Below are 21250 nucleotides of genomic sequence, written 5' to 3' on the forward strand. Positions count from 1 at the left end.
CGTTTGAAAACATTGCCAGACGACCCCTCCGATGCCGTCTGTGCCAATCGCTTTAGCAACCGTCCCTATTTAACCAATAAGCGCTCGCCTTATTGGAAAACAATTCCCAGGTAGCCAATGGGAAGGGAACGTCAGGAGCAGCGTGAAGCCGCGGACCTTCCATCTTGGCGTGGGGCAAGGAGGCGACGAGGTCTTCGCCCTTTGCTATAGTTCCTACTTCTTCCCTTTAGTCGGGAGGGGTGCTGCAGTGGCCTCAGGACTTTGCCCCTCTTCTTTGGCTCAGACAGGAGACCTACAGGGAGACGGAGACTGATCCCGGGTCCGAGCCGCGAGCGGAGCCCCGGAGCGCTGCACCACGGCTGCGGTGTCGGTGAATGGATGAGTGGGTTGCTCCCTTAAAAGGACCACCAACTAGAAATCCGAGAAAGTCCGGCTTTATTGGACTCGTGGGTAGGGTGGGCTTAGGGAACGGCCGTAACTGGCTGGAGCCTGGGCCCCACACGTGGTTGGGCCGCTCGGGAGCCGCTTAGGAGGGACTGGACCCCACAGGAGGTGCCCAGGGCCTGGTGCCTAAAGACCCCCGAAGCTCCCCGTTTATCCGCCAGCCTATCACTGCAGCTTGGAGCAGCTTGATCTCTCGTAACGCCTCCGACAACTCTAAGAGTAGGAATCCTGTTCCCATTTACGGATAAGGAAACTGAGGCCTGGATTTAAGGCGCTTGTAATAGGCCACACGACCAAAAAGAATGGTGTCGGACTTGAACCCTTGGTGTTAAAGCAGTCTGTGGGTTTCTCCACTGAACTGCACTCACTCCCAGAGAGAGGCAGAAGGTCCACCCCTCACGTTGTGCTTTTGGGGAGTGGGTTGAGAGACGTATATGGGCACTATCAAAAGAGAACTAGATTAGCAGAATAAAATCCGATCAAGCCTGTCCACTCCGTATTTCCCCCTCAACTTTTTATTGTGAAAAGCTCCACAGAGAAACTTGAAAGAATTCTACGAAGATGTATAATAGTTTAATAGTACAGTGCACCTGGTGGATAACCCAACACTTGCTAAGGTTTTCCATATTTGCTTTGCACCATGTAGGTGTTTTCTTTGAGCGATGTGAAAGTTGTCGACATCAAGACATTTTACCCCTAAATGACACGAAATACTGAGCATGTACCTCTTAAAAATAAGGCCCTTGTCCTACACAACCATTGTATCCCCACACCAAAGAAAACAGAATTCTCTGAAATCCAGTCCAGATTTCCCCAATCATCCCCAAAAGCTATATAAAGGGTTTTTTTCCTAACTCGGAAATAAACAAGATTCACCACACTTGGCTCTTTTAAGCTCATTCTGTTTCAGTCCCTCATTTTTTTTTTTTTTAAATGACATTGATCTTTTGAAGAGATTGATTGGGCCTTTTACCTTGTAGATTGCTCTATGTTATGATTTTTGTCTCACTGTTTCCTGCTAGTGTCATTTACCTTGTTTCTTTCCCTCTGAATTTTTTGCTAAATGGAAGTTAAAGCTTGATTAGGCTCAGGATAAGCATTTTAAAACACTTCATATTGAAGTATAATATACCTACCCCACAGAGCATGTACTATAAGTGTAAAAGTGAGTTTTCACAAACTGAACATGCTCAGGTCCAGAAGAACATTCCTAGCATCCCACATCCCAGAAGCCCCCGTTGTGCTCCCTTACACCCCAAGAGAGACAACTATTCTGATGCCATCAATTAATTAATTTGCCTGTTTTTTTCTATATAAATGGAATCATGCAGCATGTACTTTTTTGTATCTGGGATCTTTTGATATTGCATATGAGGAACCCGATGTGTTATTCCTTGTGGTTATAGTTCATTCATGTTTTGTAACCTATTACTGATATTTTAGGCTAGATCACTCTTTTTCAGGGAGCTTTCCTGTGCCTTGTAGATGTTTGCAGGATGTTGAGCAGGATGAGAGTAGATGTTGAGCAGGATGAGAGTGCCAGTACCACTCTCATACCAGTTGTGACAACCAAATAGGTCTCAAGACCACAATTTATGTCTCCATTCTACTACTGATGGGCATCTGGGTCGTTTCCAGCTTGGTACTAATACTGCTGCTGCCATGAACATTCTAGTACTTGCCTTTTAGTGGATGTATATGTGCATCTTGATTGAGTTGTTCATCATTCTTGGTCACTGAATGGATGGATGAATAAATGGATGGGGGAGGGTGGATGGAGCAGAACCTAGGAGCAGAATTGAGCCAAAGTTTAGTTTTACTAGATACAGCCAGTTTTCCAAAGTGGTTGTATAGACTGACCCTTCCACTGGGAAAGCTATTTGAGAGTTCCAGTTGCTTCTCATCCTCCCAACTCTTACTCATTTTATGCATACTGGTGGGTGTGTGGTGGCATTTCATATCCCGGTTGACTAATGAATTTGACCCTTTCATGTGTTTATTGGCAACTTTTTAAGCTAACATTGAGTGCTTTCTACGTGCCACTTCCGGTCCTGCCTGCTTTACAAGTCTTATTTAAGACAACAGTGCCATCCCATTTCACAGATGGCTACATAGTGGCTGGTAAGATGCGGAGCTGGGATGCTGTTCTTTGCAGTCTAATGTGGAACTCCCAAGTTCTGGAGCATGCACCTTGGCCTTGCCACTCGCACTCTGTCATCTGGGCCACCCTAGCCACGTTGTTGAGATCTAACCAGTTGTTTGAAGGTGGCCGCGGGACCATCTGCAGAGGTGCCGCAAAGACTCAACATTCCAATGGTGGGAAGGAGAGGGAGCAATTGAGGAAAGGGGCCAAGGTGGGTGGGGAAGGGCGGGGGGAGTCTCAGGCTATAGACAAAGAAGGGAAGGAGAAGAAGCCTCCGCTGGAACTTGTGAAACATGAGGTACGGACGGCAAATGAAAAGTGTGTTTAGGGCGCCTGGGTGGCTCAGTTGGTTAAGCGACTGCCTTCGGCTCAGGTCATGATCCTGGAGTCCCGGGATCAAGTCCCACATCGGGCTCCCTGCTCAGCGGGGAGCCTGCTTCTCCCTCTGACCCTCCCCCATCCCGTGCTCTCTCTCTCTCATTCTCTCTCTCAAATAAATAAATAAAATCTTTAAAAAAAAAAAAAGAAAAGTGTGTTTATACGCAACTAATGAATCGTTGAACACTACATCAAAAACTAATGATGTACCATATGTTGGCTAACTGAACATCATAAAAAAGAAAGAAAGAAAGAAAAGTGTGTTTATTTACAGGAAAGTCATAAGAAGCAGGAGAGACAGGGCTGCTGGGAGGCGGGGTGGCGGTGAGGTCGGGCACCGGAGGGAAAGGTCATCGCTGGCTGTAGAGCGCACAGGGGCCAGGCCGTGGGGGCGGGTTCTTGCTCTGGCAGCTTCGGCCAAGCATCAAACAAAGACTTTCAGGAACTCCACCAGGCGTGGGTCCTTGTGGAGCTTTTCCTCCAGAGCCAGGTACTTGAGTGGGGCCAGCTCCTTGTGGCTGAAATCAGAGGGAGGAACAGGAGGTGGTGAGGGCTCACAAAGCTCCACCCCAGCCTCCCGAGGGTCCTCTCCCGGCTCCCCGCCCCCCTCACCGGTTGAGCCGCTGTTCCAGGATGCGGATGCGGAACATGGCCTGAGAGCAGTAACTCAGGTACCAGTCCTCGTCCTCGGCCGTCAAGGTCACCTGGTTCTCCTGGTACCACTGCTGCTTCTTCTGCAGCTCCTGGGTCTCCTGTGGATGCGGAGAGGAGAGAGCAGGTGGGGTTGAAGAGGGCTGGCCCTCACCCAGGCTGCCCGCCAAAATCCCGCTGGTCCCTGGGCAGCCTCAGGAGGGCTGGCCCCGCTGCCACCACCCACAGAAGCCAGAGCGGCAGAGGCGGGGGCCACAAAATGTCTCGCGTGGGAGCCAGTGGGGACATGTTTAGAGGGCTATCGTGTCCAGGAGGAGCAAGGCTCAAGACAGAGACTGCCTTGTGAACAAGTTTCCAACGTTTTCAGAGCTTGTCTGCAAATAAAGGGCATTACACGCCCCTGGCGCACAGCATAGAGCTTGTTGTGAAGACTAAGTGGGATAATGCATGCAAATCACATGGTATGTAGCAGAAAGAAATGCGACAAAGACTAGGAGTTGTTGTAATGCACCCTCCTTCCATCCACCCCCCCATGTCACCCACCCCTCCATCCACCTTTCCACCCAACAAGCAAGAACGAGGAAGGACAACTCCGCCTTTTGGCAACTCTGAGCACTGATAATATTCATCCCCTCACCAGTCCCTCCCAAGTGTTGGGGATGGTGAGCAGACAGCCCCGGGTCCATTTTCTGGATGCGGACCCGGAGGGGGGCCCAGGCCGCACCTTCTCAAAACGGGCCTGGATGAGGTTGGCCTTGTCGATGAGCCGCTGCTTGAAGTCACTGAGGCACTCGTCCTTGACCCGCATGGCCTGCCAGCGCGTCAGCTTCTCTCCCGGCGGGAGCTGGGCCAGGAACGGAGCCAGGTAGTCCAGCTGGGCCTCCACCTGCCGCAGGTGCTCCTCGTGCATCACGCGCTCCTGTGGGCGGTGTTGGCGGAGTCAGGACGCCAGCGCGGGCTGCAGAAACCCCCGGACCAGCTCCGCAACATGTGACGACACCCCCACGAGGCCTTAAATCCAGATCCCGGAGCCTGGCGCCTCTGGGACTGAGGCATCAGAGGGGACCTCTGTGTTGTCCCTCATAGCCAACTCTGTCTTACGTGTCACGTCTCTCTGCCTGAGCCTCAGCGCGTCACTCACGCTCGGCACATGCTTGCGCAATAAATGGTAATAAATGGTGGTTATAGCAATGTTAAATCAAAAGCTGCCAGTAACTCCCCCGCCTTTTCACCCGGGGCCTTATGGCCTGTGTTGGCAGATAGGGGTCAGTGAGGTTGGAGATGTGGGGCTCAGCCCCCATCGCCCGGAGTCTGAGAACCAGTTATCTAATGCCCTGTCCTGCCTCGCCAACCCCAAACTATTTTTAGAAATCTCTACTTGGTTGGTGTAGGGGATTTAGAAGCTGGCCCTGAAAACCCCAGCTGCGACTTGCAGCCTGAGGGTGTAACCCAGATGTCCTGTGCGGCAGGTGCCCGAGAACCCAGGCTGTGGCCAGAGTCTGCTCGCTGGGGTTATGGGCCCAGGTCCTGACCTTGAGGGGAGGCCTAGGTGGAGGTGGGTACAGGATTTTCCTTCTGTCCCCATGCAGTAGAGGCCTCGGCTTGGCCATAACCCCTGGAGGTGGCAGGGGTGTGGGGGAGACCTGATCTGGATCCTGCATGCTCTTTGGTGTTCATCAGAGAAATGGCCGCTCAGCAAGGATGACCACAAGGATGACCTTGTGGATGGATGACCACACTGACATCAGGAGCGTCATCCCCTATAAAGGGCTTCCTGGTAGAGTCCCTAATCATCCTCACCACCTTGGAGACCGGGGGGGGGGGGGGGGGGGGGGGGCCAGGAAAAGCCAAGGCCAGGGCCAGGTAGTAAGGCTTACCATGGCCTCCCGATACTCTTTGCTCTTCTCATTGCGTTTGGTGTCATAGATGGAGATGGTCAGGGCGTGCACCTCCTCCTCCTCCTCTCGAAGCTTCAGGATCTCCAGCACCTGAATCAGGAAGTGGGGGAGAGCATGGTTAAGACACCCTCCACCCTCGCCACCTCCCACCTGCCCACACTCCCATGGGACCACCTCCAGCTCCGACTCCCAGGCCTGATGTCTGGACAACTTCTCCTCGTTCTTCAGTTTCATCATGGCCTCGTACTGGTAGAGCAGCTTCTTGGTGTGCTCCGTGGGTTCCACCTGGGACGACAACAAGCACAGTGACACAGTGATGGGGGTCGCAGCAATGGCTAAGATGGTAGGCAGACTCTGGAGCCAGACTGCTTGGGTTCAAATCTTCCTCTGCCATTTTCTAGCTGTGTGACAACGAGCAACTAGCTGAACCTCTCTGGGCCTCAGTTTCTTCATCTATAAAAACACAGATAATAAAAGACGATGAACTGGGGGCTCAGAGGGACTAAGGACCGTGGCAGGAGGGGGAGGGTTTAAATGAGGAAAGCCAGCCCCACAGAGGTGGTAGGACTAGGACCCTCTCCTACTCCAGTGTTGGTCCCGGGATCTGGGGACGACTCTGTCCAGGACTGGGGGGGAAGGGACATAAGGAGTAGTCTTGGCCTGCTGGGTGGTCTTTCTTGGTAGGAAAGGGGAAGATTTTCAGAGGAGCTGCAGAGACGAGGGGCCCCAGATGGGAGCTCATGATTTTCCCAAGGAGCGGAGATGAACTTCCGGGCTGGGAAGCATGCATTTCCATCCCAGTGTTCCCAAGTGGCGGGGTGGCACAGAGGGCCCCGGGACCTTCTCCTCACCCACCCCAGCCCGCCCTGCCAGGCACAGTCCCCAGACCCACCTCAAAGCTGATACACATGTCCGGCGTCATGATGATCTTGTTGCCCTTGCTGTCCACCTCCGCGCGCCGCAGGAACTCGCGCTTGGAGGCCGTGATGCGGTCGTCCCAGCAGTGGTAGCGCACCTGGATGCGCTCCTCCGGGGTTAGAAACACGCGCTCGGCCACGTCCTCATCCGCGGGCTTCTCGGGGTTGCGCGAGAACCGCTCTGTGATTTTCTGGGAGGCCAGAACATCACAGGATGGGAGGTGGGAAAGGGGATTTCTGTGCGCGCCCCTGAGGGCGGAAGTAAAGGACACTCAGGGACACTGGGCTCCGGGGTCTTTGGGGGAGTTTATGTGGAGCAGCCCTTCCTAGCCAGACAACAGCCTCCCATGGCCCAGCCACCTCAGCCCTGTGTGGGGCTGCATTTCTTCTCTAGCTCTCTCCACAGGAGTCTATTTGCTCACCTCCAGAGATGGGGAGCTCACCACCTCTCCAGGCACGCTGCTTTATCACTAAACATCCCTTACTGCTAGGAAGAGCTCCTTTGGTATACAGGAGCCATTAAACACAGTTGCCAAACCATCCATTTGTAATGATGTAGACAAAAAAGTGCACAATTTAATGTTAAGGGAGTGATACAGGGATTCTACCTTCACACACACACACACACACACACACTTCAAATAAGTTAAAGACTCCCCGAACCAAACCTATTAAGACATGATAATATCTGAGAGACACCCTTCTGAGTGTGACTTATTATAATAGTAAGGAAATAACACACTCCTGGCCCAGTGGCGGAGGGCGCAGTCTGGCATCAGGCAGCCTCAGGACTGTAAAACAGGACAGCGCCCTTGGGAAAGATGCGGCTCCAGAGTTGGAGCTGTCCCCATCCCAGGGTGACCTTAGCCTGCCGGAGAGAGAGCTCACCACCATTGGCCGGGGGTTTGACTCCGCGCTGTTCAGAGCCAACTTCTTGACCCTATCCCCGAAATCCACGTGGCGGTAGGAGAGGAAGTCAGTCCGTCCCTGGTAGTACTCTGTCATTGTCTTGGGCGTCTCCTCCCGCTTTATCAGGCCGTCCACACGGGCCGTTTCGTAAAACTCCATGACGCGGTCCATCTCAGGTTGCATGGACTTGTATGAGTGCACTGTGGTGGGAGGCGGGGTCCCGAAAGTCAGCGCAGTGAGACCAGGCACACTGGCCACTGGCTGGAGAACCCGACCCCAGGCCCCAGGAGCAAGGCATTGTCCATGAATGCTCATGGATGAGCAGGAGTTATGTAACCAATGCCCCACTGCTGGGTGTTTATAATAACAAAAAGGTTAGAAACAACCTAAACAACACCATGGTGAACATCTGCAGCATGCATTTTTAAATTCTTGCCCATTATTTGCTCGGGACAAATTCTCAGCAGTAGCACTGCTGGTCAAAAAGCGTATTTTTTTTTTTTTTTAAAGATTTTATTTGAGAGAGAGAGGGAGAGCATGAGTGGGGTGAGGGGCAGAGGGAGAAGCAGACTCTCTGCTGAGCAGGGAACACAATGTGGGGCTTGATCCCAGGACTCCGGGATCATAACCTGAGCCACCCGGGCTCCCCAAAGTGTACATATTTTAAAGCTATTATTATTTTGCCCAACTGCTTTCCGGAAAAGTTGCGCCAATTTGCTGTCCCATCAGTAGGGACAGGGAGCAGCTCTCTGCTGCTTTGCTCATGCCTTGTGGGACCATTTTTGTCATCTTTGCAACATGAGGCTTGTGAAACGGTCCCTTATTGATTTCCTTCCTTCCTTATATTTCAACCACCAAGTGAGATTGATCATTTTTTAAGATATATATTGACACTATGTTTTTCTTTTGTGCATCCTTGGTTAAGGCTGTTGATTCTCTCTCAAGACATGTCCTTCCCTCACTTCCCCACCTCTTGGGCTCATGGCCACACCTCTGCCCTCTGCATCGACCTTGTGGGGACATTTGTTGGTTTTGTTACTCAGCATTCTGACCCCTTCAAATGTGGCCCCTATTGTGTGCCCAGCCCTAACCACAGAATGGGCATGTGGCCCTGGTTTTTGACTTTCCTGGAGGGACATTTGTCACATTTCCCTGGATTTTCTGCGCTTCCCCTCACCTCCCACACATCTGATTTGCTTAGGCAGGAGGGGCTTTCTGTTTCTGTTGCTTGCCACATCCTGGGCTCCCCGCTGGACTGGCAGTGGGGCCCACTCACCACGCAGAGCCTGGGGATGACCTGGCTTGAAGTAGTCGATATTCAGGCCTGTGCTCTTGTTGATGTGTTTCAGCTCTAGCATGTCCTCCCGGTTCTGGTACCACTCCTTTATCTCCAAAGTCTTGGTACCTGTGGGGCCCGATCGGTGCTTGCTGCAGCCAGGCCGGCTCCCCCAGCCTCCGTCCCCCCCCTTCCCAGCACAGAGGCCAGCGGGGCCCACACTCACACCAAGAGACTGGCAGTGACGTGCCCAAGGTCACACAGCGCGCTGGGGAACCCAGCTCTCCTGCCCCCGCAGCCGGGGCTGCCCGCCTTACACTCCAAGTCCTCGTAGGTGGTGAGGCGGCACACGAGGCCGTTGCTGTTGAGATACGGCGCCCACTTCTCCAGCTTCGCCCTCTTGTACTGGATCACCTTCTTCCCATTTGGGCAGCGGGTCTCGAACACTGCAGACACAGAGTGGGCTGGGGTCCCTCCTCCCCAGATGAGGGGACCGGAGGACCGACTGCCCAGCTGCTCCTCCGGTCACTGCGCTAAACTCCTCCGGGCCCCAGGCCCGCTCCAGGGCGGCAGAGGGAGGTGGTCAGCAGGGCAGCTCCTGCCCTGGGGCAGTTCTCAGGTTTGAGCCTGAGCACGGGAGCAGTGCCTGACCATGCCACTCACTCACTGCCCGGCTTCTGCCTGGGTAGCTCTCTCTGCCGGAAACACCATCCCCTCCTGCCCTTATTGGGCTGACTTCTGATCCCTCAGAACTTAGCTCCGGCTCCTCCTCCTCCTGGAAGCCCTTCCTGCCCACCTACTCCCAGCCTCCGAAACCAGGGGGCTGGGCCGGGTGCTCCTCCCCTGGTTCCCATGATGCCCTCTCTAGCCCTTCCCACTCTGTTGGAATAGCCTGTGCCCTCCCTGTGGGCCAAGGCACTCCCAGACAGGAGCCTCAATGGCCACTATATGCTGGCATGGAACTCCAGTGTCCCTGCCCTGCTGCTTTCTCGGCCCGCTCCTCCCTGGTCCTGACACCTCCACACCCCTGTGCCATCTGGGTACTATGCTGCTTGGCCTCCTCCTTGGGGGGGGGCGGTGAGGGGAATGACCGTGTCCTGGTCCTCCCTCCTTTATTACCCACACTCCATCACCCAGCTCAGGTTAACCGAGCCCCCTCCTGCACGCCAGACCCGTATCAGGCCCTCAGCCACAGGGCTGAGTGCCTGAGGCAGGAAGGAGGTGGAACAGAGTCCCTGCTCAGACCAGGGTGCACCCGGGTGCAACAGAAGGCAGGAGGGGTGGAAATGAGGGGCTGGGGCAGCCTCTGCTGACTCCCCCTGAACTGATCCTGGGGAGGCGGGGGAATACAAATGCGCAAATACCTTCCGGGGAGATCTCAATCTTCTCCACCCATGAGGACGGCATGTCAAAACTCTTATCCTCATCCTCCTTGCCCTGTTGGGAGAGGTGGGGAGGGGGCAGGCTCTTGTCAGGGCTGGGCCTTGGAGTGGAAGCTAGAGGCAGAGCCTCTGTCTTGCCCCCCAGGGCCAAGCCACAGTGGCTGTCAGCTCCCCCAGGGGAGCCCGAGGTCCCGGGTGGTTCTGACCTGGTAGAGAGGAAGAGGAGGTGGTTCAGGAGCCCTCCCTCGACTCACCTGGCTAGGACAGCAATCCCCTGCTCTGTGTGCCCAATCTTCGGTCAGTCAGCATGGGCACCAGGCACAGCCACAGGTCCTTCCTTAAGAAGGAGGCTTCTGGAGTCAGGTGGCCCCAAGCCCCACCCTCCAGGACCCAGCCCATACCAGCTAGGGGTTCTGGGCAAGTAAGTCCCTTAACTGCCCTGAGCCTGTTTCCTACCTGTTAACCAGACCCAGGGGAGGATTAACGGATAGAATGTATATAAGCCACTTGAGACACTGCCTTGCTACTGTTTTTTTGTTTTTGTTTTCCTTTTCGAGCCTTAGTTTGCCTGTCTGTAAAATAAGGCCCTCTTTACACAAATGGTCCTCAAGCTGGGTAAACCACAGAAACCTCAAAGAGTTTTTCCCAATTTAAAACTCTTCCACAAACATTGCTCACAACTGGAGGCCAGCAGGGGGCGCCTGTGCCCGGAGATTTACTGCCAGGGAGGGAGGCTCTCCGGTTTCCAGAAATGAGGATGCTGTATCAAGCTCCTCACAGCAAGGTCTCATTTTATCCCCGAGCTGTCCGGAGGATAGAGAACAGAGTCACTGTTCAGAACCCACCCTTGGGAGCCAGTCAGATCTCCGGTTCAAGCCGTAGCTCTGCCACTCACTGGCCATTGACCTTTGGGTAAGTTACTTCCCCCCTCTGTAAGTCTTCCCATCTGTAAAACGGGATGATGATAATCATAAACAATAACACTAACACCCCCCTCATCAGGTGGTTGTAAAGATTTGGACAAGCTAATTCAGGCTAAGCTCCTGCTAATTCAGGTTAAGTGCCTACTGGGCTGAATTTTGTCCACCCAATCATGTCCTGAGCCGCAGGACCGCAGAAGGTAACTATATTTGGAGATAGGATCTTTCAAGAGGTAGTTAAGTTAAAATGAGGTCATTAGGGTAGGCCATAATCCAATGTGACTGGTGTCCTTGCTTAAAGAGGAGATGAAGACAGACATACAGAAAGATCACGTGAAGAAACAGAGACAGCCATCTACAAGCTAAGGAGAGGTGCCTCAGAAGAAGCCAGCAGGCTGATACCTTGATCTTGGACCTCCAGCCTCCAGAACTATGAGAAAATTAATTTCTGTTGTTTAAGCCCCTCAGTGTGTGGTACTTGGTTAAGGCAAACTCTAGCCACCTGATAGCCCTAGTCCTGTTACTGTGGATATAATTGATCCCATTCGCCCCCCCACCCATTTTACATACAGATGATGTATGATGAAGCTCTCCATGATTGGGAAGTTTGCCCAAGATGTCACAGCCAAGAGCTAAGGCCTCTGGGCCCCTGACCCCCAGGCACAGGTCCTCGAGGGGACCTCCTGTAAGGGCTCCTGACTAGGAGATGGGAGAAGGATGCTGATGCCATGGGGAAGGCCCCAGACCAATGAAGGGCTGAGAGGAGAGACAAGAAAAGCCTGGAAGCATGTGAGGGGGATCATGGTGGCTATGCAGGAAGGCCTGGAAGTGAGCCCAGGGCTTGTGGTCAAGGTCTTATCACCCCTATTGCTGGGGACATGCCCTTTACAGAAACAGGGCAACCATCAACCAGGGTGGACTCTATGTGGGCCAGGAGACCCAGATGCAAGTCCCAGCCCTTCCCTACCCCACTGGGGGGTCCTGGGCAGGTCAGTGGACCTGTCTGGGTCTTAGTTTGCCCATCTATATAAAATGAGAGCATGGTCCAGGCCCCTCTGCTTTGGGGAATCTATAATCAGTCTCTCTGGCCCATCCCCGCATCCCCCAATACACATACACAGGGTGGGGAATTGGTCAGGTTGGCCTGAAACGAGACAGGGTATGAAGCCCCATCCCACCGCCCGGCCCCAAGCCGCTGAGACCCACCAGATTCTCCACATCTTCATCATCATTCATCCTGTCCTCCTCGTCCTCAGCCACAGACAGGTGGGCCTTATCAGTCCCCAGGAGCAGGTACTCCCACCTCACAGGGTCTCCCAGGTCAAAGACCAAGTCCTGATGGGGGAAGGACCAGCTGAGTGTGTCCCACAGCCAGCACACCCCCTCCTGTTCCACAGGGAACAGCTGCACCCAGAGTAGAGGAGGGACCCGGGCTTGGGTCTCAGAGGAGCAGAATGTCGGCTCCCGGCAGCCTCCGAGAGCGCACACCCACCTCCTCATTTCAACAGGGAAACTGAGGCCCACCCCATCATCCAGACTCCCCGTGAAGAAATCCCGCTGTTGGTCTCCATGAGACTTGACAACTCCCTGGCCTGGGATAGGCCTGGGTGTGGAGGTTATCCTGCACGGTCAGGGGAGCGTCCCAAGCAGTGTTCAGAGCAGATGGAAGCCAGCAGGATTTTACGGGACAGGGAAATGGAGGGTTTGAAAAAGGGCCGCCTCACGGTTTTTACCCGTGCGGGGGAGGAGGGAACTAGGCAGGCACACGAGGAATTGCACGGAGGCAGCAGGTGGGAATTTCTCTTTGGTGGGGTGGGGCTCCCACCTGCTTTTCATCCAGCCTACCTGAACTCAGGTGTACGGCTCAATGAATTTCCGTAAATTGGACACACCCTGCTTGCCTGCACCCAGATCAAGAAATAACACATCGCCCACATTCCAGAAAGCCCTCTTGTGTCCAGTTATGACCCTCCCCCAAACATGTGCATGTATTTCTAATTTATGTTAAGTGGCACTGAGTTTTATATATATGTATACACACAGACACACGCATATACGTATGTGTATATGCATATATATATTTATGGGAATTCATTGAAATGTACACTTAGGATGAATGCACTTTTCTGCATGTATGTTGCACTTCAATACATTGTTTTTTAAAAAAATCATTCATACTTGGGCGCCTGGGTGGCTCAGTTGGTTAGGCGACTGCCTTCGGCTCAGGTCATGATCCTGGAGTCCCAGGATCGAGTCCCGCATCGGGCTCCCTGCTCGGCGGGGAGCCTGCTTCTCCCTCTGACCCTCCCCCCTCTCATGTGCTCTCTCTCATTCTCTCTCTCTCAAATAAATAAATAAAATCTTTTAAAGAAAAAATCATTCATACAAACTAACAATCCACATTTTATAAGGCTACACACATCAAAAGAGAGACACTAATATTAGAATTGTTATGTATGGACAAAGGAGTGGGCTAGCGGGCTCAGCTATGGGGAAATTCTGGAACTCTGTGGCAGCCAGCTCGCCCCCCAGCGGACCCCCCACCCCCACCCCCACCCCCACCCCAGGACTGCCTGTCTCACCCGCCCCGCCCCGGGCCCAGTACCTTGCAGCCGTTCCAGCAGTCCTGCATGTTGACCCAGTAGTTCTTATGGTTCCAGAGGCTCTCAATGCCCAGGAAGTGGTCATCCCGGGTGCTGTAGCTGCGCCCCGTGAATGGGTCGATGAAAAAGCTCTCGGGCACCTCACGCTTCCCCGACAGCACCAGGACCCAGGCGTGTACCCGTAGGCCATGCAGGGGGTCGATCCTTGCTTTCTCCACCTCCTGCACAGGAAAGGTGGGTGACCATGGGCCGATGGGTGGGAAGGGGGTGCCAAACATCTCCCCAGGGCTGGGGAACCAGCAGGAGAGCTGAGTTCTGGTCCAGGGTGCAGGTTTGGCTGGCTGCATGACCTTGAGGACATCACCCCACTTCTGAGCCTGTCTTCTTATTGATACAGTGGGAGAGTCTGAGTTTATCTGTAGTTTACAAACTGGGCCTTTTGGAGCCCTAGAGTATCTGGGATTTACTGGCTTTCTGCGTTGCCATTCTGGATGAGATTTCATCCAAAGGAAGGTAGGGGGCACTGTGTGGCTTCCTTGTCTGCTTCCCTCTGGAAGAAGGGTGACTGTGTCATGTTCATTATTACATCCACAGAGCCTGGACGAGAGGAGATGCTCAGCAAATACTACATGGAAGGAAAGGAAAGGGAGGGAGGGAGGAAAAGAGTGGGAGAGGGGGAGAGATGAGAGTATGGATGGATGAAATGAGAGCCGGGAGAATGGATGGGAGGATGCAGAACAAGGATGGATGGATGGGAGGATGCAGAGCAGGGAGGATAGATGGGAGGATGGATAGGAGGATGCAGAGCTGGGAGGATGAATGGGAGGATGCAGAGCTGGGAGGATGGATGGGGAGTGTTTGCAGGTAGGTCTTTAGGGAAAGAGTCTGGAACCAGGAGAATATCAGAGCCCAGCATAGAACGAATGGGCGGCCTCACGCAACAGAGCTCTCTGATATTAGAAATCCATCGCAGAAGCTGGCTGACCACCAATGAGAGATCCCCACATTGCTGGGCAGAGATGGGGATGGCAGGGTATGGAGGAGGGGATTTGACCTGGGGTCCACGAACACATCCCCTCCCCACCCTGTGTCCGTTCTCAGTCGCTAGCCGCCTCTCCTGGAGAGTTGAGCACGGGGGCTGAGGATGTGGACCCACCAGGAGGCGCTGTTCCTCCTCCTTCCGCCGCTTCTCCTCCTCCACTTTGATCTCCTGCTGCTTCTTCATCTCCTGCTCCTGCTCAAACCTGCTGCTCAGGTCTCTGGGCGGTTTAATGGCGTACTTCTTAGGTGGTACCTTTTCTTCCTCCTGGACCACCTGTCACCCAACGAGAGAAAAAGGATCAGCTGCCCTGCATCGCCCGCCCCTCGGACCAGGAGGTCACAGCTGCTCTGGAGCAACGCCCCCGCCCACAGGCTTTCAGGCCCTAAATGCAGGAGTCTCAGCTCCCATGTCCCTAACTTCAGGCCCTTCTGTAGAATGGGATGGGACCAGTAAGAACCTTCTCCCCAGGCTTGTTCTGAGAAGCAAAGACAGGAACACGCCCATGTGAGGTGCCAGGCACAGCAGAGATTGGGAGATGTGATTTGCTCCCCTTCGTTGCCCACGGCCCTTACAGACTACGATCTGGATCCGACCTAGAAAGTGGGCGAATTGTCGGGAGTTGGATTTCCCAGATTCTGTCATTGGAGGGTTTCACATGCTGACTTAAGAGTTTGCTGGGCTAGGAAGGAGAAGAAAGCCTGTGTGCATGTGTGCGTGCGTGCATATGCGTATGAACGTGTGCTGGGTGGCAAGAAAAGTGCTCAGGGCAGAACATCGCAGAGGCTGCAGATGTCACGGGGGCCTGTGACAGTGAGGAGGGGAAAATGGTGAATCTCTGCAGCTTAGAGTCAGCCGGGGGGGCCTCAGCCCCTGGGTCTCCATCGACCAGCCAGGCAGCTTCGGCCACGTTGTCCCATCTCTCTGTCAATCTCTACATACTCGTCTGCAAAATAGGAGTGATAATGCCCACCACACAGCGCTACTGGGAGGAGCAACCAAGTCAATGGACACAAAAGTGGTTTATAGACCCGAAAGTTCTCGGCATCTAGTGGCTATTATATCATTTGAGTTATTAAAATTTTGGCTGATGTAAGAGGCCCATGTGTGAGCTTACAGGACTGTGCAGCCAAACGCAATGAGGTTTTGTTCCATCTTCCTGGGGCAGGCGGACCTGAGGGAGCAAGACTCGCACCTGGTGCCTCCCTCAACCGGAGCACCTGCGCCAGGGCCCCCGTGGTGCTCACCCACGTGTGACACAGGTGCACTTGCAACCTGCTGGATGCCGCAGGCCCCTGGGTCCTCTGCCCTGAGATGCAGACACCCCCGGGGGCTTGACTCTGATCACAGAGTCCTGGAGTCAGTCCAGTCCACAAACAGCATTTTTGTCTGTACTGTGGCTATTTCTCAAATGCAAAAAGTTGCTTTGTGATTCCTAAAATTAAATTAATTTAAGAGTGTTTCTTGGAGCACCTGGATGGCTCAGATGGTTAAGCGTCTGCCTTCGTTCGGCTCAGGTCATGATCTCCAGGTCCTGGGATCAAGCCCCCCTCAGGAGGGAGTCTGCTTCTCCTTCTCCCTCTGCCTCTCCCCCTGCTTATGCATGCTCTCTCTCTCTCAAATGAATAAATAAAATCTTAAAAAAAAAAAAAGTCTTTCCTGTGTCCACAGCAGCCTCTGGCCATTTGGGGGCTGTCGGTTAGCAGAGAGAAAAACACGACCCGCACCTGCTGGAGGGTTGGTGATAATTTTTTGCTGTTAAAAAGGGGCCTTTTGAGGGGGTGCCTGGGTAGGTTAAGCATCCAACTCTTGTTTTTGGCTCAGGTCATGATCTCAGGGTCTTGAGATTGAGCCTCGCATCAGACTCCGTGCTCAGTGGGGAGTCCGCTTGGGATTCTCTCTCTCCCTCTGCCCCTCTCCCCACCCCCACTGTCTCTCAGATAAATAAATAAATCTTTTTAAAAGTGAGGGGGGCTTTTAAATTGAGGGGGTGGAGGGAAAAAAGAGCAAACAAAAATGTCTGTCCATCTGTCTGGTTTTTCCTTACATGAAAGCGGCTGCGTGGATTTTTATCCCACGAGTCGGGTAAATCTGACAGAAGTAAGACAAGCCATGCAGCACTCACAGCATTCACCCCGTGGGGAACGGTAGCTGAAAGTGAGGTACGACAAGGGAAGGGGGGACCGCGGTTTGGAGAGCTGGCCTGTGTGTGCCTAGGTGCCGGGGACAGACTCACCAGGGCAGCCTGCAGCTGCTCGGTGCGTGGCCGGGCAGGGCCAGGAGCCAAGGGGACGCATTGCGTTAATGGGACAGGAGTTGGGACAACGGACCTGAGGGAGCAAGACTCCCACCTGGTGCCTCCCTCCAGCAGAGCACCTGTGCCCTCCCAGGGCAGCATGAGCCCTGCGTACCTCCTTGTGCTTCATGGTGAGCGGGCACACGTCCCGCGTCAGGTCCATTTGGCACAGGTCCTGCGACCCGTAGCCGTTGACGCAGTAGGCATCGTAGCCGGCGCCGAGGAGCAGGGAGCAGAGCAGCGTGCTGAAGTCGAAGCAGTTCCCCTTCTGGTGCGTGAGCACCGCGGTCGGGGAGTACAGGTACGAGGGCTGGCCGCAGACGGCTGGTCAGTTCGGCCAGCCCCGTGGCCCCCACCCGCCCTCCCCACCGGCCAGCAGCTGGGCATTAGGGCCAGTGCGCAGGCTGGACCCCCCATCCCTCCCCGGGCTCCCCTGCTTTGTCAGGTTGGGGACCCTGCTAAGAATGGGAGGGGAGCCACGGCCCGTGTGTAGAAAATACATTCCACATTTGCCTGTAATTTTAAGTGGCCGTGGACCTCCTGATGGGAAAGACCCTCTGGATGATGGAAGCTTCTCGTCTAATGCTCTCTGATTGGTCATTTAATGGTTTTTATTCCAAAGTCCTCCTCACCTTCTCTTCTGATCCTTTCCTTCTCTTCCCTTTTCTCAGTTCTCCACTGTGTACCTATCCCTTTCTCCCTTGCTCCCTCCATTCTCAGTTGGGAAACAGACTGAGCTGGACAGAAGCCCAAAGATGGGGCCGGGGGTCACGGGCAGCAGGGCCCTCCCCCTCTCTCCTTTCCCTATCTCCTGAAATCTTGAAAGGAAGACTCTGAAGGCAGAAGGAAGCAAAGGAGGCAAAGAGGTAGGAGCCAGGAGACCAGGCTTGCTGTGTGACCTCAGGCAAGTGGCCATCCCTCTCTGGGCCCATTTCCCCACTCCCCACCCCGGTGGGAGGGTGAGCTCTGAGGGACTCAGACCAGATAGACTATGGGCTTTGGCCTGAGCCTCACTGAGCCCCCTTCTCCCTACCTCCCTGGCTTCTCATCCTAAGCCTCAAGGGCCTAAGGATGCAGCCTGGGGTGGCACTTACTGGCTGAAGGGGGTCAGGCAGGGGCACCATGGAGAGAAAGTCTGAGACAAACTGGGCACAGCTGTCCCAGTTGTAGAGCTCGGGGTAGGGCATCAGCGTGGGCCGGATGGTTGTGCTCACGAACTTCTGCAAGGGGAGAGATCACAGGCCCCAGAGAGGGCATTCTACCTGGGGGAGGCCGGCGCTCCCTGGAAGCCAGAGCCCTGGGTGGGGAGGGAGTGGAGAAGGCTCTCTAGGCCTCTCTGGGCCTCAGGCTCCACTCAGTGCCTCAGGAGTTGGAGAAAGGGTTCCCCCAACACCCCTCCAGCTTATTCATATTCTTATTCATATAGAATGAGCTTGCACCCCACTGGGCGCTGCCGGACCAGGCACCACCTCCTCACACCCCAACGGCCCTGGATGTCAGGCCCACTGGCAGGTGGGGAAACTGAGGCTCTGGGGGAGGTGAGCTGACTTGCTCAGGTTCACAGGCAATAGCAGTGCTGGTCTGTCTGGCTCTTGACCGCCACCCAGGGTGGGAGAACTAGTGCTACCAGGGCCCTCGAGGGGCTTCTGTCCCCCCGGGCCCCGTGGTCTGGGGTCCCAAACGGCACCTCCAGGGTCTCCCTGTAGATGTGAGGAAGGCCTGCCAGCACAGGATCTGCCATGGCCCCACCCGGGCAGGCTGGCTGATGGCAGCAGCGGAAACGCATGCGGCATTACCGGCTCAAGAGAAGGGGGGAGCAGGGACCTGTATGGTCGCTGAATTTCACATGCTGGCAGCTCATACAAATGTTCAACATCACCATGTGGACCAAGTAAAACAGCCTGTGAGTCCCCGTCAGCCTATGGGCGGCTGTTTTGCAAATCTTGCTTTTATCCTCTGCCATTCCATCTACTGATGGAGAAACTGAGGCCCGGAGAGACTCAGGACGTGCCTGGGTCCCAGGGCTGGAAGGAAGGAGGCCAGGGCTCAGGTCCCGGTCCATTTCATCTTATTTCTCTGCCCTTCCCGGGACAGAGCTGGTGTCGCGGGTTGGAAACTGCGCCAGGGGTCCAGCCGCCCCTTAGTTGGGCGTGGGGTCTCCAGGCCACCACCAGCCCCCCCGGGGTGATTCACATAGAGCCTGCTGGGGCCCACTGGCATTTGAGTTTATGCTGTCCCCAGATATAAGCTCTGACCCGCGAGCTTTGGCCCACCTCCCTCCGCCCTCCGCCCTCCGGCCCCTGCCCGCCCCTCCACAACCCTGCCTTACGGGCACTTCGCACTCGTTCAGCGGGTGCAGGAAGAGGGGCACGCGGTCCGGGCACAGGTGGTTGTACTGACGGGCGAAATTGTCTGCCACCTGCAGCAAATGCTCCTCCTTGAGCGTGTTGCTTTGGTAGGAGAGGGGGAGCTTGGAGATGTCGAAAGTGTCCTTGGTAATGATCCTGTGCCCACAAGAGGGGAGGCATTAGCCCGGGTGAGGCTAGGCCTGGCCCACGGGGAGCCAACCATCCACCCACCGTAGCTGGCTGTATCCCTTCCTCCTGTACTCCTCACAACTGCCCAGGAGGGATATCACTATTATCATGTGCCCTTTTAAATAGAGAAGGGAACAGAGGCCCAGAGAGGCTGAGTGACTTGCCAGGGGTCACACAGCTCCTGAGGGGCAGAGAGGGGACTCGGCCCAGGCGGACAGAGAGCAGAGCCCTCACTCGAATCTGCTTCCCTCTACATCCGGTCCTGCCTCCCAACCCTGGCGCCGCTATTCTGTCTGGCTCTTCTTTTGCCCGGCCCTGGTCTGACCCTCGCCAGGGCTGCCCGGCCCGGAGCCCCCCACCCCCACCCCCGACACGCACGAGGGCTGCTCTGGGATGACGATCTCAATCTCTGACAGCTTCTTCTCCAGGTCTCTGAGCATCTCCTGCGTCATGGGCGGTTCCTCCCTCCGCATCTCCACGGGCCTCATCATCTTCTCGCCCCTCTCGGCTGCCTCTTCCCGCTCGGCCTCCTCCTCCTCCTCCACTTTCTCCTTCAGGACCTCCATCCCGGCACGTCCCTGGCTGTCTCGAGACAGAGTCCCCGTGGGAAGGATAAATGCACTCAGAATGGGCCCCTTCTGCCACCAAGACCACCTGTGTGTCTGGGAGGTGGTTTAGAGGGGGGAAGCGAGCCCCTCTGAAACTCTCCTTCCATCAGGCAGAAAGTCTTGCTTGGTTGCCAGCATGTCTGTAACACCTTTCTGACATTTGCAGATCTCCCGCTAAGACAAAGACAGAGCAGGTGGCCGGTTGAAAGCTATGGTCAGGGCTGGAGCAGGTGGCCCAAACTTACCAACACTGCTTTATTTATTTTATTCATTCAACAGTATTTTCTCTTTATGGCAAGTGACGCTAATGTGGTAGGGATTAGAGAAAAAAGGAAGGAAAGAGAGGTAACATCACCAAACTTGGAGCTGAGACATGGAGAAGGCAAGGGCAGGCTGTCAACAGGCACCTGGACAAGGGGCAGGTGTGTCGGGGGGTGACGTAGCCTGTCAGGCCAAGCCCTGTGTTGGCCCACAGGGTGGAGGTCACAGAGAATGGCTTGGTGTGGGGAGAAACCCACACACATTTGGTGACCAGAAGTGTCAGGGCTGAAGTAAAGGAGATAAGACACTGAATTGGGTTCTTCCATTACAGACTCTAAGAGGCAGTCACTGCTTCGGTACCCACTTTGCAGATGAGAAAACTGAGAGCTAGAGAGGTTAAGTGCAGTGCCTAAGGTCTCAGAGCTAGTAAGTAGCAGGTCTGGGGTTTGAGCCCACATATTTATGGCTCTGGAAACCACACACTTCAGGGCCTACTGACGTAGGGAAGCCCTACAAGGGGTGGCGGGAAGGGGAGAGGTAAGTAAAGAAGGATGTGGGGAGAAGGCCAAGGTGTCTCTGGGCAGCAGGGGGTTACAGCTGTGACAGGCACTGAGACGGGCCCCGAGCCCAAGGTCACAGAACACCTTTATCAGAGGTGGAGCTGGGCCAGAACCTGCCACACGTATTCCCCACACCCGGCTGCCCTGTCCGCTCCAGCCCAGTTTGGGGAGGGCAGACCCTGCCCAGAGACCCTCCCCACCCCACAGGCCCTTTTCTGCACCCCTCCTTAGCAGCAATCCCTCCCACACACACATACACACCCCTTCCTCAGAAAGATCAGGGCTGGAAGCCCCCAGTCAGAAAAAAAACCCCTTCCCACCTCCACCCTACTTCTTACCCTGCCACCAGCTACGTCAGGTCCTCTGCTCCCTCCTCACCCCTCTGAGGACAGCCAGCGCCATCTGTTAGCCCATCTCCACGGCAACAG

The 21250-nt window shown here is 54.8% G+C and overlaps 1 protein-coding gene across 4 annotated transcripts; it reads right to left on the reverse strand.

Annotated features, from left to right (window-relative positions):
* Nucleotides 1–3214: 3214 nt before the first annotated feature.
* On the reverse strand, nt 3215–21250 carry DRC7 (dynein regulatory complex subunit 7). Of its 4 annotated transcripts, XM_081806526.1 has the most exons (18): nt 21161–21250; nt 19772–19975; nt 19186–19360; nt 17951–18076; nt 16972–17166; nt 14678–14836; nt 13524–13742; nt 12125–12253; nt 9981–10053; nt 8934–9062; nt 8617–8745; nt 7320–7540; nt 6407–6622; nt 5689–5799; nt 5494–5604; nt 4341–4535; nt 3578–3717; nt 3215–3483 (listed from the first exon to the last, which is right to left on the reverse strand). In XM_081806526.1, the coding sequence occupies exons 2-18, from the start codon at nt 19957–19959 to the stop codon at nt 3390–3392; spliced, it is 2610 nt and encodes an 869-aa protein (XP_081662652.1). In that variant the 5' UTR covers nt 19960–19975; nt 21161–21250; the 3' UTR covers nt 3215–3389. The 4 variants fall into 4 exon arrangements, with proteins under 4 accessions (XP_081662652.1, XP_081662654.1, XP_081662653.1 ...); XM_081806528.1 differs by lacking the exon at nt 16972–17166; XM_081806527.1 differs by lacking the exon at nt 12125–12253.

This window comes from Leptonychotes weddellii, chromosome 16 (genome assembly GCF_054177405.1).
Source record: "Leptonychotes weddellii isolate Sample4059 chromosome 16, ASM5417740v2, whole genome shotgun sequence".
Classification (NCBI taxonomy): Eukaryota; Metazoa; Chordata; class Mammalia; order Carnivora; family Phocidae; genus Leptonychotes; species Leptonychotes weddellii.